The 15,619-nt window shown below is 42.6% G+C and overlaps 1 protein-coding gene across 4 annotated transcripts in view; it reads right to left on the bottom strand.

Moving 5' to 3' along the window:
- The window catches only part of spock3 (SPARC (osteonectin), cwcv and kazal like domains proteoglycan 3), a 687,897-nt gene that overhangs the window by 13,814 nt on the left and 658,464 nt on the right, over nucleotides 1–15,619 (bottom strand). For all 4 annotated transcript variants that reach the window (XM_068039972.1, XM_068039987.1, XM_068039980.1 and 1 more), the window contains one exon: nucleotides 4,290–4,352. In XM_068039972.1, coding sequence (XP_067896073.1) covers nucleotides 4,290–4,352 — 63 coding nt within the window. The remainder of the gene's footprint in view (nucleotides 1–4,289; nucleotides 4,353–15,619) is intronic.

The raw sequence follows: 15,619 nt of genomic DNA, 5'->3' as shown, positions 1-15,619 counted from the left end.
GAAGACCTAGAAATTATAATTTAAATTCTGAGGGAGACATAGAAAAGCTTATGAGCCAAAGGAAAACCCTAAGCCCAGAAAGGTTTTTGTAGCAGATTTGGAGGGTGGTGATGGTGTGGTGACTACAAGTCAAGTATCCGAACTGAGGAGGAATTGTGGGCCAGGCTGGATGAGTTGGAACAACAGGAAGAGATGCAGGACGAAATTGATAGGTGGAAGGGGAAAAAAAAAATCCAGCATTGGCTTAAAGTACAAAATGACTATAAAGCAGGCTTAAAACTTTGCCTGACAAAGTGTCTTATGCAGTTATGGTGCCATTTGGCCCACTTCACAATTTTCCTAGGTGATAATTGGTTTGCAAAGTGCTCTACAAAACAAGCTGTTAGCCTGGTGGAGCAAAGGAAAAACCATGTACATAAAGCACTGGATGATTTTCACAAAGTTATGAACAACTTTGAATCCAGGGTTGAGTTCACTGATATTGAGAAACTATATGTATCCTACATTGCAAAGAACTGTGAGGAGGGAGACAAAATGTCTATGCATTTCCCAGCAAGAACCAAGACCCAGGAAGTTTAAAGGAACTACCTGTTCTTCCAGAAAACAGAGAAATACTGCTAACTGCTATTTTTGAATGACTGGGTGATTGTCTCATGACAAGACCCTCCCCATCTAAGGTTTTAAGCTGGTGTTTTCTCTGCAGCAGAGGAGAAGCAACTGGATTCTGACATGAGCAGACCCTAAGTGGGAGGTCCTCTCTCTCTCTTTCCATTCCAACTTGAAAGCTTTCAAAACCTGCTGGTTGACTGACCACCTTGGCATATTCCGGCTATAATCAGAAACCTTGTTGGAGGAAATCATCCGCATTGCTATCTCCAAGAGACTCACTGAACTAGTCATCTACCTCTTCAAACTAAAAGCCTCAGGACCACTGAATTCAGATAGAAGCCAGCTGAATCACCAAACTCCACAGACTGTATATCTTTTTTATGGACTCTAACTCAACCAATCTGCCTTTCCCCACTATGTAACCTATTTGTGTGCAAACCTCCAGAGTGTGTGTGTGAGTGAAAGTTGGTGCATTGTTTATTATTTTATTAGTTCAGTTTAGGTTAAAGTTAACTCAAGAAACCCATCCAATTGGTTCTTGTTATGATCATAGCAAGTAAGTAATCAAACACCTACTGAATTGGCCAGTATATTCACTTTAAGAAAGAATAAAACCTGTTGTGGTCTAACAAGGAGAGGGAAAAGAGGGAAGCCCTTCATTCCCTCCTCACTTGATCGTAACATTTGTCAAATAAACAGACAGTGACAGGTTTTCTTGTAGATGATTAATTATCTATAAAGCAATATGCATTCCCGAAATAGTCGCAACCGCACATGCATTTACTCGCACACACACTCATAAGAAAAGACAGAGAGAAAAAGGGGTAAGCGTTTTGAAGTGAGCTAGGTTTTTGTGGTTCACGGTAACTGTTGAATCTTCTCAGAGGTCAATTTCTCTTTTGAAGTTGCAGGCCTGGGTTGTTTCTAGATGTCTCTGGTAGTTGAGTCTTCAATCTAGAGATGGGAGATCACTTTCAGTTCTCTGCTGCACAAGCCAAAGTTTAGAACTCACAGCAGGGCACCTTCTTTGGCTTTTGCTGGATTTCTCTCAGTTCTCAGCTAGACAGACCTTCATGATGATTGTCCTGGGTCTCTCTCTCTCTCTCCAGAGGGCTACTTTTTAAGGTCAAAACTCTCACATTTTGCCTCTGCTGGCAGATGTAGATTTCCTTCACTGTAGTGACCAACAATGGACCAGGATGTGGCTACTTCACATCTTCTTTGTTTCAGAAGAACTCATTCAATTCAAAAATGTCTCTTGATGGGTTCAGGATGGGTGTAATTGACACCTCCTAGCTTGGAATGTATCCTTTTGTCCTTACCAGATAGTGAGACAGTTTGAATATACAGGGCCAGGTCTTTTGACTTTGGCGGTCATTTTATCCAGCACATTGTCCACTTTTTCAAGGAAAAGTCCATTTTTAAAACTGTTCAGTTTGAATTTTTGTATTTTCAATCACTGCACTTCATATGAGCGTTAACTTCAGCACAGTAGTCACATCATTGACTAATCTGTTACAGAAGGACATGAAGTTCGAATGGTCGGAGTCATGCCAAACTGCATTTGAGAAGTTATAGGTCATTTTAATAAAGGAGACAGTTCCTGTAGCCCCAGATTTTAATAAACCATTCAAAGTGGCTATTGATGCCAGTGACGTAGGGGTAGGAGTGGTGCTACTCCAAGATGATGATGCTGGTATGGAACGGCGGGTTAGCTACTTCTCTTGGAAGCTCAAAAAACATCAAGTAAAGTACTTGACCATCGAGAAAGAAGCTTTAAGTTTTGTACTGGCTTTACAACAGTTTGAGGTATATGTAACCAATAGTCAGGGGGAAATATTGATTTATACAGATCACAACCCACATGTGTTTCTGGAAATTTCAGAACAAAGAACCCCAGGTTGTTTCGCTGGAGCTTAATGTTATAGCCATTTACATTGAAAATTGTACATATTGCAGGGAAAAGCATTGTAATTGCTGATACTCTGTCCAGAGTTTAAGAAAGGATGTTAAGAGTGAAGGAAAGCTCTGAAATATTTACCATGTCTGAATCCTATTAATCTTAATGTTGTCATTGGTTAACCCTTATGATTATGTAAATATGATGTGTGTAATTTTAACATAGGAAAATGTTACCTCGACAGTACACAACAAGCTATTTGTTAAAAATGTTTATGATATTAAGAACCTATTATATTTTTTGAATTGTTTTAAATAAAACCTTACTGTGGTAAGGCATTATTTTACCCAAGGGGTCTGGGGATGGGAAATGTGATGCAGTCCTTGTGTGTAGATTTCATTCTGTGCAGCTGACCTGTTGGGTGCTATGACTTTGGATTCAAAGCATGTTTTTTTGAGACAGACCCTGATTTGAAAATGAAACTAAAAGCCTCAGTGTTCTGGGAGGTCATAGCCAGGTTAAACAAACAGTTTTTTTTGAATGTGACATGTGATTTAAGTTTAGGTTTCAGTTTTACATGACGACCTTGGAGGTGGAAGCCAGCTGCAAAGCTCAGGATTGTTTTAAGAAGTTTCCCAGAGCTGCTGAACTGAAACAAGCTGGAAGCTGTTGGATTTAAAAAAGACAAGCTCTTTGAATTGGAACCTGTTTTCTGGGAGCAGACCTTTGGAAAATACAAGTTGCTCCCATTGTTTTCGGTGCCTTAAAAAGTTGCGTAAGACATGCGCAGTGAAGCTACACCACTAAGACTGTTGTGAGCAAAACAACAGAAGTTCCAAAGGGTTCAAAGTTTTGGTGGAGATGGTATTGGTGGTGTTCAGATTGCTGAGATACTGCCATGGAGTCGAAACCGGTGGTTGCATCTTGGGATAGGGGATCTGTAGATGTACTTGTAAAGTTCAAAGACCTGAAGGACTTTGGAAATCTAGTCCATTTGTTTTTTGTTTCTTAAATTGGGGTCAGTCGGTGGCTTCCATTCTTTTGGTTTGTTGGTGATCTTCATGCGGATCATAACACATACTAATCTTCTGTTAAAACAGGGGTTGGTCACTTCTCTCTGCAGGTGTAGGTGTGCAGGTGTGAATAGTTAAGCACAGAACAGTATTCATGCAGCCTGGCATCTCTCCATATACTATCCTTTTCTTGCATGTACATCACTGCCACAGGTCCCACCCTCTGGAAACAGCATCTAGCTGCAACGTGCACTCCCACCAGCCACTGATTTATATTGCAATGATTTGTTAGTGGTCATCAGTTATAAATTTCAAATTAAAAAAAAACAAATTATAAAAAAGACTTAGAGTTACCATTGATTCAGCATAATTGGTGCATTATTGTGGTGACAAATGTTCAAAGAAATAACATCCAGCAAATATTTGTTCCAAATATTAACATGAGAGTACTATTGAAACTAAAATATTCATATGTACGTTGCAATAATATCCACTTAATATTTAAATAAAATGCATAATACAACCATTTAAAATGTGCAATAAATAATTGTAATATTCTATATTTCACCTTTTCTTAGCTTTTCTGACAAACATAAATGTACTGTCTGATTAATATATTGAAAAAGACTAAAATAATTAGTGCAAAATTAAACATAGCTGATAACAATTGGTAAAGTAACTTAAGAAGTTTTGTTGGTTTATTTCTTTTCAAATTATTTCCATTATTTAAATTAAAACTGGTTGAAAACGAATAATCGAGAGCTCACCAAGCAGTTTCTTTCCCCGTTGCTGTCTTTGAATATTGATCAGTTCCATCTGGCAGGGCGGGTCTGGAATGAATTGAACATATTATTTTGTTTATTTATTTATTTATTTTATTTAGACATACAGCACTGAAACAGGCCCTTCGGCCCACCGAGCCAGTGCCGACCATCAACCACCCATTTATACTAATCCTACACTAATTCCATATTCCTACCACATCCCCACCTGTCCCTATATTTCCCTACCACCTACCTATACTAGGGACAATTTACAATGGCCAATTTACCTATCAACCTGCAAGTCTTTGGCATGTGGGAGCACCCGGAGGAAACCCACGCAGACACAGGGAGAACTTGCAAACTCCACACAGGCATTATCTGAAAAGGTTTCCAGATGATCAAAGATAAAGGTGCTAAGCTGCATCCAATTATGATCTATGATGTAAAACTTCCAAAATATTTACACTTCCTGATTATTCTGCACTGTGGTAACATTAACATTTGCTTAGAAAATAAAAACATGAGATGACAGGATTTTGTACAGAATATTTTCCTTTAATTACAAAATTAGCAAGGTATTTGAGCCTGGTGGAACTAATTAGATGGACAAATGGGGGAAAAATTTGTTCACATGATGTGGTGCTACACAGACTACATCTATTCCCTGGGGGCAGACAGTGCCACAGCCTGTTACCTGCATGGCGTTTGAGGAAACCCACACAAGTAACGCTCGTGGCACGGCTTGCCCCCTGGGGAATCAACAGTGTTTGTGTGGTGCCACTTCACATGAACAAACGTTTCCCCCAATATAATCTGAATTTCTGTACGGCCTAGAATATTCACTGCGATACTGTGATGGCAGTTAGGCTGTGTTTGCACCTGCAGTGAAACTAGTTACTTAGCTTGTCAAAGTTTGCAGAGTCAGGGGAAGTTCCTCTGTGAGTAGATGCTTCCTGGTACATCCCCCTCAAAGACCCCAGAAACATCAGTGATAACTGTCCAGTTTAGGGGTAGATGTGTGCTGCTCCTCCACCCACCTCCCCCAATGAAAAGGAATCTGAATGCCACCACAGGTTCCTTACAAAGGCTGGTAGGTGCTTCAAACTCTCCTAACCAAAATTTGTTTGGCCTCTGATATTTGGGGGTCTTTGTCCCAACTATGGCCTGGACTCTTATCTGGGACTGAACAGGTATGTATGATGAGACCAGGCATACATGCACTGAATGTACACCAGGTTCTAACAGAGGCCATGGGAATGGGAAGTCTTTAGCTGAGAGAGTTTCCTCTCCTGGACCAGCCCCTTTATAGTGAAGGATTGGTAAGAATGGGCAGAGGCTGCACTTCACAATGCCAACACAGAAAGGCATCACAAGGTCAGGACCTGGTGTATATGGTGTAAATGGGTCCAAGTCAGTTTTGCAAATTCAACTGAACATATATTAAGATGCTGCTGGAACACACAGGTAGTTTCATGACCTATCTGTTTTATCAAGCAAGATTATTAAGCACACATTCTAAAGATTGACAGACCTTTTTGTATTGATGACTGTGCTGACTATGTTTGCAAATTATGACAATAGAAGGATTATCTAAAGGATTCAATTTATTCAAGATGATGGTACTAAATGCCAAGAATACCATGCAAAATACTAGTGGTTTTAGGGTCATAAACCGTCCTGATGCATTTTTGTGCTGATCTTTCTGATTGGCTTTGCTCAACCAGAACTTTGCCATATCATATGCCAGGTTTTTCTGAAGACCTGAGATAAAATGAAAATACCGTGAAATAGCACCACAGTGCTTACAAATTAATAGCATTAGCTGCAGATGGACAAAACCAACTTGAAAGATAAATACAGAATCACATCAGAAAACTTGCAACTTGAAGAGGCAAGTAAGCAACAGATGGTGTTGCTCATTTCTAGTTAAACTGTTTTCTAATTTAACAACTATACTCAAAAAACTAGACAAGAATCAAACAGAATCATTAAATTGTTTATTGTATCGTGGAAAGGAAATTCAAGTTTCTACAAATAGATACAACATGAGGAACAGATCAAAAGAAATTCCACAAGTCATACAGACCTTCACTCTGCTTTCTGATCAAATCTCATAAGGAAAAATTCAACTCAAAAATACATTTAAATATCCTAATGTGATCAATAATATTAGAATAAAGCTTTATTACATTCTGTGATGCCATATGCATTTCTTTAGTTTTGTTTCTTATCATTGTTTTTGCTCGAAATTTAATAAAGTTTTGGAAACTGTGATTTTTATCTCAGATACAAAACCAGAATCCAAGTCTGAGCATCTGCAAATGCCAGTTTTTGTTGCTCAACCACCCTACTTATTCTGTGGAAAACATAGTAGTAAAAAAGCCATTGCACAATTTCTTGGTCAGGGTTTCTACTGGTAAGACCTTTTTAAGTTGTAATTTAGTGACAGGAATTGGAATAGTGGTTAACTGTTCTAACTGTAACAGAGATGAATGTGATTTACTTTTTATTAAAAGTATTATTTAAATGGTGGTATATTGGGTTAGCCATTGACCTTTTGCCTCTGGGTCTTGGCTGGAAAGCAGCTCAGTGATCCATTGAAAGTTTCTTTCTCTGTTGGCTGTAAGGATCTTACATGAAGCGGGATTGTTCAGAGTAAGGGGTTGGTTTTGATCAGGAAAGAACTAAGCCTGGGTTTAACAATACCAGAGTCTATGGTGGGAGAGTTATATTAAAGACCTGAGGGGAGATTTGCCTTGGTCTTCGCTTAAGTGTACTGGATCTTATTGTTGCAGTGAGTGTGGGGTAATCATGTGGGTTGGAGAGCACACCTCTAAAGAAACCAGCCTGATTTTCCTTTCATAAATTTAAATGAAAGGAAAATCAAGCGAGTTCTGAAACAGATATGTGTTCCGACCTGCCCAATTTTCTGACATTCATTATGGCCAGGCAATGACCATCTCCAACAAGACAGAATCTAACCATCTCCCCTTGACATTCAATGGCAATACCATCGCTGAATCTCCTTCTATCAACATCCTGGGGGCTACCATTGACCAGAAACTGAACTGGAGTAACCATATAAATACCATGGCTACAACAGCAGGTTGTAGCGGTGAGTAACTCACCTCCTGACTCCCCAAAGCCTGTTCACCATCTACAAGGCACAAGTCAGGAGTGTGATGGAATACTCTCCACTTGCCTGGATGGGTGCAGCTCCAACAACACTCAAGAAGCTGACACCATCCAGGACAAAGCAGCCCACTTGATTGGCACACCATCCACAAACATTCACTCCCTCCTCCACCAACGCACAGTGGCAGCAGTGTGTACCATCTACAAGATGCACTGCAGCAATGCACCAAGGCTCCTTAGACAGCACCTTCCAAACCCGCGAACTCTAGCACCTCGAAGGATAACAGCAGCAGATGCATGGGAACAGCACCACCTGCAAGTTCCCGTCCAAGTCACACACCATCCTGATTTGGAACTATATCGCCGTTCCTTCACTGTCGCAGGGTCAAAATCCTGGAACTCCCTTCCCAACAGCAATGTGGGTGTACCCACCTCACATGGACTGCAGCGTTTCAAGGAGGCAGCTCCCCACCACCTTCTCAAGGGCAATTAGGGATGGGCAATAAATGCTGTCATAGCCAGTGATGCCCACATCCTATGAATGAATTTTTAAAAAGTCAATCCGGTGTTGCACCCATCCAGGCAAGTGGAGAGTTTTCCATCACACTCCTGACTTGTGCCTTGTAGATGGTGGACAGGCTTTGGGGTGTCAGGAGGTGAGTTACTCACCACAGGATTCCTAGCCTATGGCAAGTAACTCACCTCCTGACTCCCCAAAGCCATCTACAAGGCACAAGTCAGGAGTGTGATGGAACACTCTCCCTGGGCAGAGACCCAAGAAAATGCCCCTTGGAATTGGAAATGGAACATTTTTCCCCTCTGTGTACAATTTGAATTTGATAGCACACTGCAATTCAGATCAATTCAATGCTGCCTAATGACAATTACTTCCATATGAGCATTTATTACATCCATTTCATCTGGATTCCTACCTTCTATTTAAAAAGTCAAGTATTCTTCTCATTCTTAGCATCTACTAGGGTTCTTTTCACCTACTTGTCAGTTCTTAATCTCAATGACCTTCAATTTCAGCAATGGGTTTATTCAGTATCAGCTAAATGTATGCTGCTAATTCTGTCTTCCCCTTTGGATTTCTCCTTCAAGAATCAAAGGGTTTAACTCATCTTCAGTAGCTGAATGCACACACATGAAATAGGTAAACTTTTGGTAATGCACTTGGGTTCACTTCGTTACTCAGTGCCTTAATTCCTTACTTTTATTTATTTATTTATTTATTTAGAGATACAGCACTGAAACAGGCCCTTCGGCCCACCGAGTCTGTGCCGACCAAGAAATCCTACATTAATGCCATATTCTCTACCACATCCCCACCATTCTCCTACCACCTACCTACACAAGGGGCAATTTACAAGGGGCAATTTATCTATCAACCTGCAAGTCTTTGGCTGTGGGAGGAAAACGGAGCACCCAGCGGAAACCCACGCAGACACAGGGAGAACTTGCAAACTCCGCACAGGCAGTACCCAGAACTGAACCCGGGTCGCTGGAGCTGTGAGGCTGCGGTGTTAACCACTGCGCTGCCCACTTAAGTGAGAGAACTTTGGAATTAACGTTCCTTTTTGAGCAGTTACTAACCAATGAATTAGAGATCTATGATATCAAAATATCTTCATTGATAATAGATGGTGGTCAAGTGGTTAAAAAAATACCTAAAAAAGTTGTGCTTTTTTTTTATAAAGCTACTGAATGAAATTGGAACTATTTAAATCACAATTAAAATGCTGTACTTAAAGAAATAGAATGTTGAGGAGTCCCTGACAGATAATATTTACCCTTACATGCTTCCCAAGATGTTGTTTCTTTAAAATCGATTAGTTTCATAGATAGTTTCATTTATAAAACACTTCCATTGAACATTGTAAAAATCTATTTTGACACTGACTGAAATCCAAACTGATCAAATGCCATAGACTATTTCTCCACATGGAATCTATTGAGGCAGTGCTTGTTGTACATTATTGCCATTATAAAAAGAAAGACTCGCATTTATAGAGCGCCTTTCACAACCACTGGACATCTCAAAGCGTTTCCGGCCAATTAAGTACTTTTTGAAGTGTAGTAACTGTTGTAATGCAGGAAACGTGGAAGCCAGTATGCGCACAGCAAGCACCCACAACCAGCAATGTGGTACTGACCAGATAACCTGATTTTGTGATGTTGATTGAGGGATAAATATTCACCACGACACCGGGGATAATTCCCCGGCTCTTCTTCGAAATAGTGTCATGTGATCCTTTACATCCACCTGAGCAAGGAGATTGTAGTACAAGGGCCATAAAGGGTTAATGTTTGAGACAGTGAGAATATACCCCTACCACTGTAGTGATGATAATGTAATAGTCACATGGGTATTAGGCTGGAAAGAAGTTAGAAGCAGCAAAAAGTATGTTGGCTAGACAGGCTTGTGGAGAACGTAAATAGTTCTATCTGCACATAATAAGAGAATCATTTTTTGGCCCTCCAAAGAACCCGAGACTTCTTTAGATAACACTCGATCTATGCTGCAATAATTTTTTTTTTATTCATTCATGGGGTGTGGGCGTCACTGGCTATGCCAGCATTTATTGCCCATCCCTAATTGCCCTTGAGAAGGTGGTGGTGATCTGCCTTCTTGAAACGCTGCAGTCCATTTGGGGTAGGTAGACCCACAGTACTGTTAGGAGGGGACTTCCAGGATTTTAACCCAGCGACAGTGAAGGAATGGCAATATTGTTCCAAGTCAGGATGGTGTGTGACTTGGAGGGGAACTTACAGGTGGTGGTGTTCCCATGTATTTGCTGCCCTTGTCCTTCCAGTTGATAGAGGTCGCGGGTTTGGAAGGTGCTGTCTAAGGAGCCTTAGTGCGTTGCTGCAGTGCATCTTGTAGATGGGTACACACTGCTGCTACTGTGCGTCTATGGTGGAGGGAGTGAATGTTTGTAGATGGGGTGCCAACCAAGCGGGCTGCTTTGTCCTGGATGGTGTCGATCTTCTTGAGTGTTGTTGGAGCTGCACCCATCCAGGCAAGTGGAGAGTATTCCATCACATTCCTGACTTGTGCCTTGTAGATGGTGGACAGGCTTTGGGGAGTCAGGAGGTGAGTTACTCGCCTCAGGATTCCGAGCCTCTGACCTGCTCTTGTAGCCACGGTATTTATATGGCTACTCCAGTTCAGTTTCTGGTCAATGGTAGCCCCTAGGATGTTGATAGTGGGGGATTCAGCGATGGTAATGCTGTTGAATGTCAAGGGGAGATGGTTAGATTCTCTCTTGTTGGAGATGGTCATTGCCTGGCACTTGTGTGGCGCGAATGTTACTTGTCACTTATCAGCCCAAGCCTGGAGATTGTCCAAGTCTTGCTGCATTTCTACACGGACTGCTTCAGTATCTGAGGAGTCACTGAGGAGATAGGTATGACTCCAGCCAGTGGAGGGTTTTCCCCCTGATTCCCATTGACCTCAGTTTTGCTAGGGCTCCTTGATGCCATACTTGGTCAAATGCTGCCTTGATGTCAAGGGCAGTCACTCTCACCTCACCTCTTGAGTTCAGCTCTTTTGTCCATGCTTGAACCAAGGCTGTGATGAGGTCAGGAGCTGAGTGGCCCTGGCGGAACCCAAACTGAGCGTCACTGAGCAGGTTATTGCTAAGCAAGTGCCGCTTGATGGCACTGTTGATGACACCTTCCATCACTTTAGTGATGATTGACAGTCGGCTGATGGGGCGGTAATTGGGCGGGTTGGACTTGTCCTGCTTTTTGTGTACAGGACATACCTGGGCAATTTTCCACATTGCAGGGTAGATGCCAGTGTTGTAGCTGTACTGGAACAGCTTGGCTAGGGGCGCGGCAAGTTCTGGAGCACAGGTCTTCAGTGCTATTGTCGGAATATTGTCAGGGCCCATAGCTTTTGCAGTATCCAGTGCCTTCAGTCGTTTCTTGATATCACGCGGAGTGAATCGAATTGGCTGGAGTCTGGCATCTGTGATGCTGGGGACGGCCGAGATGGATCATCAACTCGGCACTTCTGGCTGAAGATTGTTGCAAATTCTTCAGCCTTATCTTTCACACTGATGTGCTGGGCTCCCCCATCATTGAGGATGGGGATATTTGTGGAGCCACCTCCTCCAGTTAGTTGTTTAATTGTCCACCACCATTCACGGCTGGATGTGGCAGGACTGCAGAGCTGAGATCTCTTCCGTTGGTTATGGGATCGCTTAGCTCTGTCTATCGCATGCTGCTTACACAGTTTGGCATGCAAGTAGTCCTGGGTTGTAGCTTCACCAGGTTGACACCTTATTTTGAGGTATGCCTGGTGCTGCTCCTGGCATACCCTCCTGCACTCTTCATTGAACTAGGGTTCATCTCCTGGCTTGATGGTAATGGTAGGATGGGGGATATGCCAGGCCATGAGGTTACAGATTGTGGATGAGTACAATTTTGCTGCTGTTTAATGTAATGTAGTGCATTTGGATTTCTAAAATGCATTTGATAAGGTACCACATAAAAGTTTAGTACACAAGAAAAGAGCTTATGGTGTTGGGGGTAATATATTAGCATGGATAGAGGATTAGCTAAATAACAGGAAACAGTGAGTCAGAATAAATGGGTCATTTTTAGGTTGGCAAAATATAACTAGACAGGTGTTACAGACAAAAGTGCTGGGGCCTCAACTATTTACAATTTATATTAATGACTTGGATGAAGGGACAGAGTATAGTGTAGCCAAATTTGCTGACGATACAAAAATAGGTGGGAAAGCAAGTTGTCAGGAGTACAGAGAAGGGGCTGAATTTAGTGGAACCGGCAAGGGTCCTGATGACAGGCCAAAAAGGCAAAGGGAACCCTGCCTCTGCCCTGCAAAGCCCTCACGGTGCAATTCAATGGTGCTTGGGCAACTGACTGCCCAGCACCAGGGTCCCCTCGCTTTAAGGACGGGGATCCTGCCTCCAAGAGCTGCCAGCCAATCGGAGGACTGGCAGCACAACTGGGAACGGTGTCCACTGCTAGTACTATACCAGGCCTTGGACCAGGCCCAGCACTGGAGCCAGGACCCAAGGTAGGTGAGGCAGGTCCCACCAAGGGGGTGGGGGGTGAGGGGGGTAGGATGATCTTTGAGGGTGTGGGGGTTATTGGAGGGGAGGCCTTTTCCACCAGGGGCCCTTCATGGACCACATATTGCCCAAGGAGGAGGCATAGCCCAAACCATAGGTAAGTCGCCTTGTTTTACTGGGCAGCCTCCCCGTGTGACAGAGCCCTCTCCTCCCCAACCTTCCCCGCCACCCCCCACAACAGCTGCTGGTTTAATTCCAGCTATTAATTTGCCACTTAAGGGCTTCAGTTGGCCTCTGGGTAGGAAGGCCGTCTTCATAATTTTCCGCCCCTGACTTAATTGCAGGGTGACGGGCCCTCTTCCCTACTCCCCACACCTTCTGTTACGATTCTATAGGTCCCCTGCCTCCAAGCCCATTTCCTGGGGGCCCATTAAATTCTTCCCTGAGTCTGCAAAGGGATATAAATAGGCAGGGTCCTATCCTCTACAGGCGAAAGGAGCATGTCCAGGCCTTGTGCCGTTTTTTGAATTAAACAAAGCATAGGGGACAATATTTTCCTGGTGCATTCTCTATGGCAATACCTTGACCAATCAGAATCAACTTGCCAACCAATCAGAGTCAACTTGCCAACCAATCAGCACCCTTTTCTCATGCAGTATAAATTGTTGTTCTCTCTGAAATTTGACATTCTTGCATCTGTATTGATAAGTGCAAGATGAAAAGGTTTGACATGTCTCTTTTTTTCAGCAATACTCAAGTTCTGTACTTCCAAGCGACTACATTGATATAGATCGGTTAAATGAGTGGGCAAAAATCTGGCAGATGGAGTATAATGTGGAAAATGTGAGGTTGTCCACTTTGGTAGGAAAATTAGAAAAGCAAAAGTTATTTAAATGGAGAGAAACTGCAGAATACTGCGGTACAAAGCGATCTGGGTGTCCTTGTACATGAATCACAAAAAGTCAGCATGCAGGTACAGCAAGTAATTCGGGAGGCAAATAGAATGTTGGCCTTTATTTCAAGGGGGATGGAGTATAAAAGTAGGGAAGTCTTACGACAACTGTACAGGGCATTGGTGAGACTGCACTTAGAGTACTGCGTACAATTTCGGTCTCCTTACTTAAGGAGGGATGTACTTGCATTGGAAGCAGTTCAGAGAAGGTCCACTCGGCTGATTCCTGGGATGAGGGGTTTGTCTTATGAGGAAATGTTGAGCAGGTTGGGCCTATACTCATTGGAGTTTAGAAGAATGAGAGGTGATCTTATTGAAACATCAGATTCTGAGGGGGCTTGACAGGATGGATGCTGAGAGGATGTTTCCCCTCGTGGGGGAATCTAGAACGAGGAGGCACAGTTTCAAAATAAGTGGTCTCCCATTTAAGACAGGGATGAGGAGGAATTTCTTCTCTCAGAGAGTTGTTAATCTTTGGAATTCTCTACCCCAGAAAGCAGTGGAGGCTGGGTCATTGAATATATTCAAGGCTGAGTTAGACAGATTTTTGAATCTACAAGGAAGTTACAGTTTTCAGGGGATGGCAGGAAAGTAGAGGTGAGGCCACAATCAGATCAGCCATGATCTTATTGAATGGCGGAGCAGGCTCGAGGCACCAAGTGGTCTACCTCTGCTCCTATTTCTTATGTTCTTACGTTCTTATCATCCATTATTGGAGGCTGAGCACAGAGCTTCTGCAACCAGCATCCTCTTTTTAAAAGTAGAGCTACTGAAATCAGGGTTCCCTGACTCCTCAGCCACAGATGAAAGCATCTGACCCTCTGAACCTCAGCCAAAACCACCTCCTCTTCCAGAATGCCCTCATCGTGATATCAAGTGCTCTGTGAATTACACTGTGAAATTCCTTGACCGGAGCTATCTGGGAGCCCTTGAGTGCTTTGATCTGTTGGCTGCTGCAGAAGGATGTCAAGGATTTGATAGTGCTTTAACTTCATTCTCTGCATTTTCTTGAGAGCTCAAGGGATCTATGGCATTACAACATGACACTGAACTTAATATACTGCATGTGTAGAAGGGGTATAAGCAGTCACTCAATAATGATTCATTCTCGAATTTTGTTGAGGATTTCTTGGCTTTGGACTTTCTGATGACCATGTCTATTAATTTAGAATAGGACATCTAATCCCTGGTTTCATGGTTGACTCCACTTCTCCATCATCAATACCTCCATGATAGGTTTCCACAGGACCTGAATTACTTCCTCTTCATGGTGGGGAATCAAGATCTCATGAAAGCCTGCTTCCCCCGCCTTCCATTCTTATGCACTGAAAGTACACCTCTTCTCACAGGGGTAGGCAATTATTATTAGAGGAAAAATAATTGTGCAATGGAGTTGATATCAATAGTCATGGACATGCTGAGATTGTGGTTACAAGAATCATTTGGATGTTTCAATCAGTAACCAACAGCATCCGCTATACACTCATAACTTGTGGTCATTCCAATGAGAATGATAGCACAAATGTTGCCGAGTTAAGCAAAATGCCAATCTATGCTTGGGAATGGTGAAGACTCATTTGCAGCTTTCAGTTGTTCTGTGCTAATATTACAGCTATATGCAGGCAATAGTGCCCAGATGCCTCCTGGAAAATGCAGGTGTTAGACTTACTTTGAGACCCTTCTGTCAGGTGATTAAATTTCTTGCAGGAGGTGGCACTAACAGCCAGTACAACCACTGTCCACTTTGCTGCCACCACCAACCAAGCTGCCTGTTCCCACTTCTTCCAGGTAAACTTTCCTTTCTTCTTAATTCTGCCAGCAATGCCTCCAGTTTGGTCCCTGCAAAATTGGCAAACCTTCTTATTCCTCACTTTTGACTGGCCACCTTATCCACCTGGCACCTTTGACTGCTCTTGCTCTTTCAATCTGTTAAAGTATGCCTCCAGCCATGAATTCCTGCCTTCCTCAATGTAATGTACTTGTATAGTATGCTAATGACGTAATGGTGCAGACAAATGGAGTGCAAAGCCCAATATAAGGGAAAGTCCCTCAATTGTTGTATTATCGTCATATACATTGTTGTAGCGAGATATGTCAACATACCAACGTTAATGGGCAAAGACTGGCTTCGCAAGCTGAAGTTAGACTGGAAGCATGTTTTCCAAGTTGAGACGACCAAGAAGCTTGATCAGCTATTG

This window comes from Heterodontus francisci, chromosome 1 (assembly GCF_036365525.1).
Source record: "Heterodontus francisci isolate sHetFra1 chromosome 1, sHetFra1.hap1, whole genome shotgun sequence".
Taxonomy (NCBI): domain Eukaryota; kingdom Metazoa; phylum Chordata; class Chondrichthyes; order Heterodontiformes; family Heterodontidae; genus Heterodontus; species Heterodontus francisci.
The sequence above is the reverse complement of the archived record's forward strand: the minus strand, read 5'-3'. Positions and strand labels throughout refer to the sequence as shown.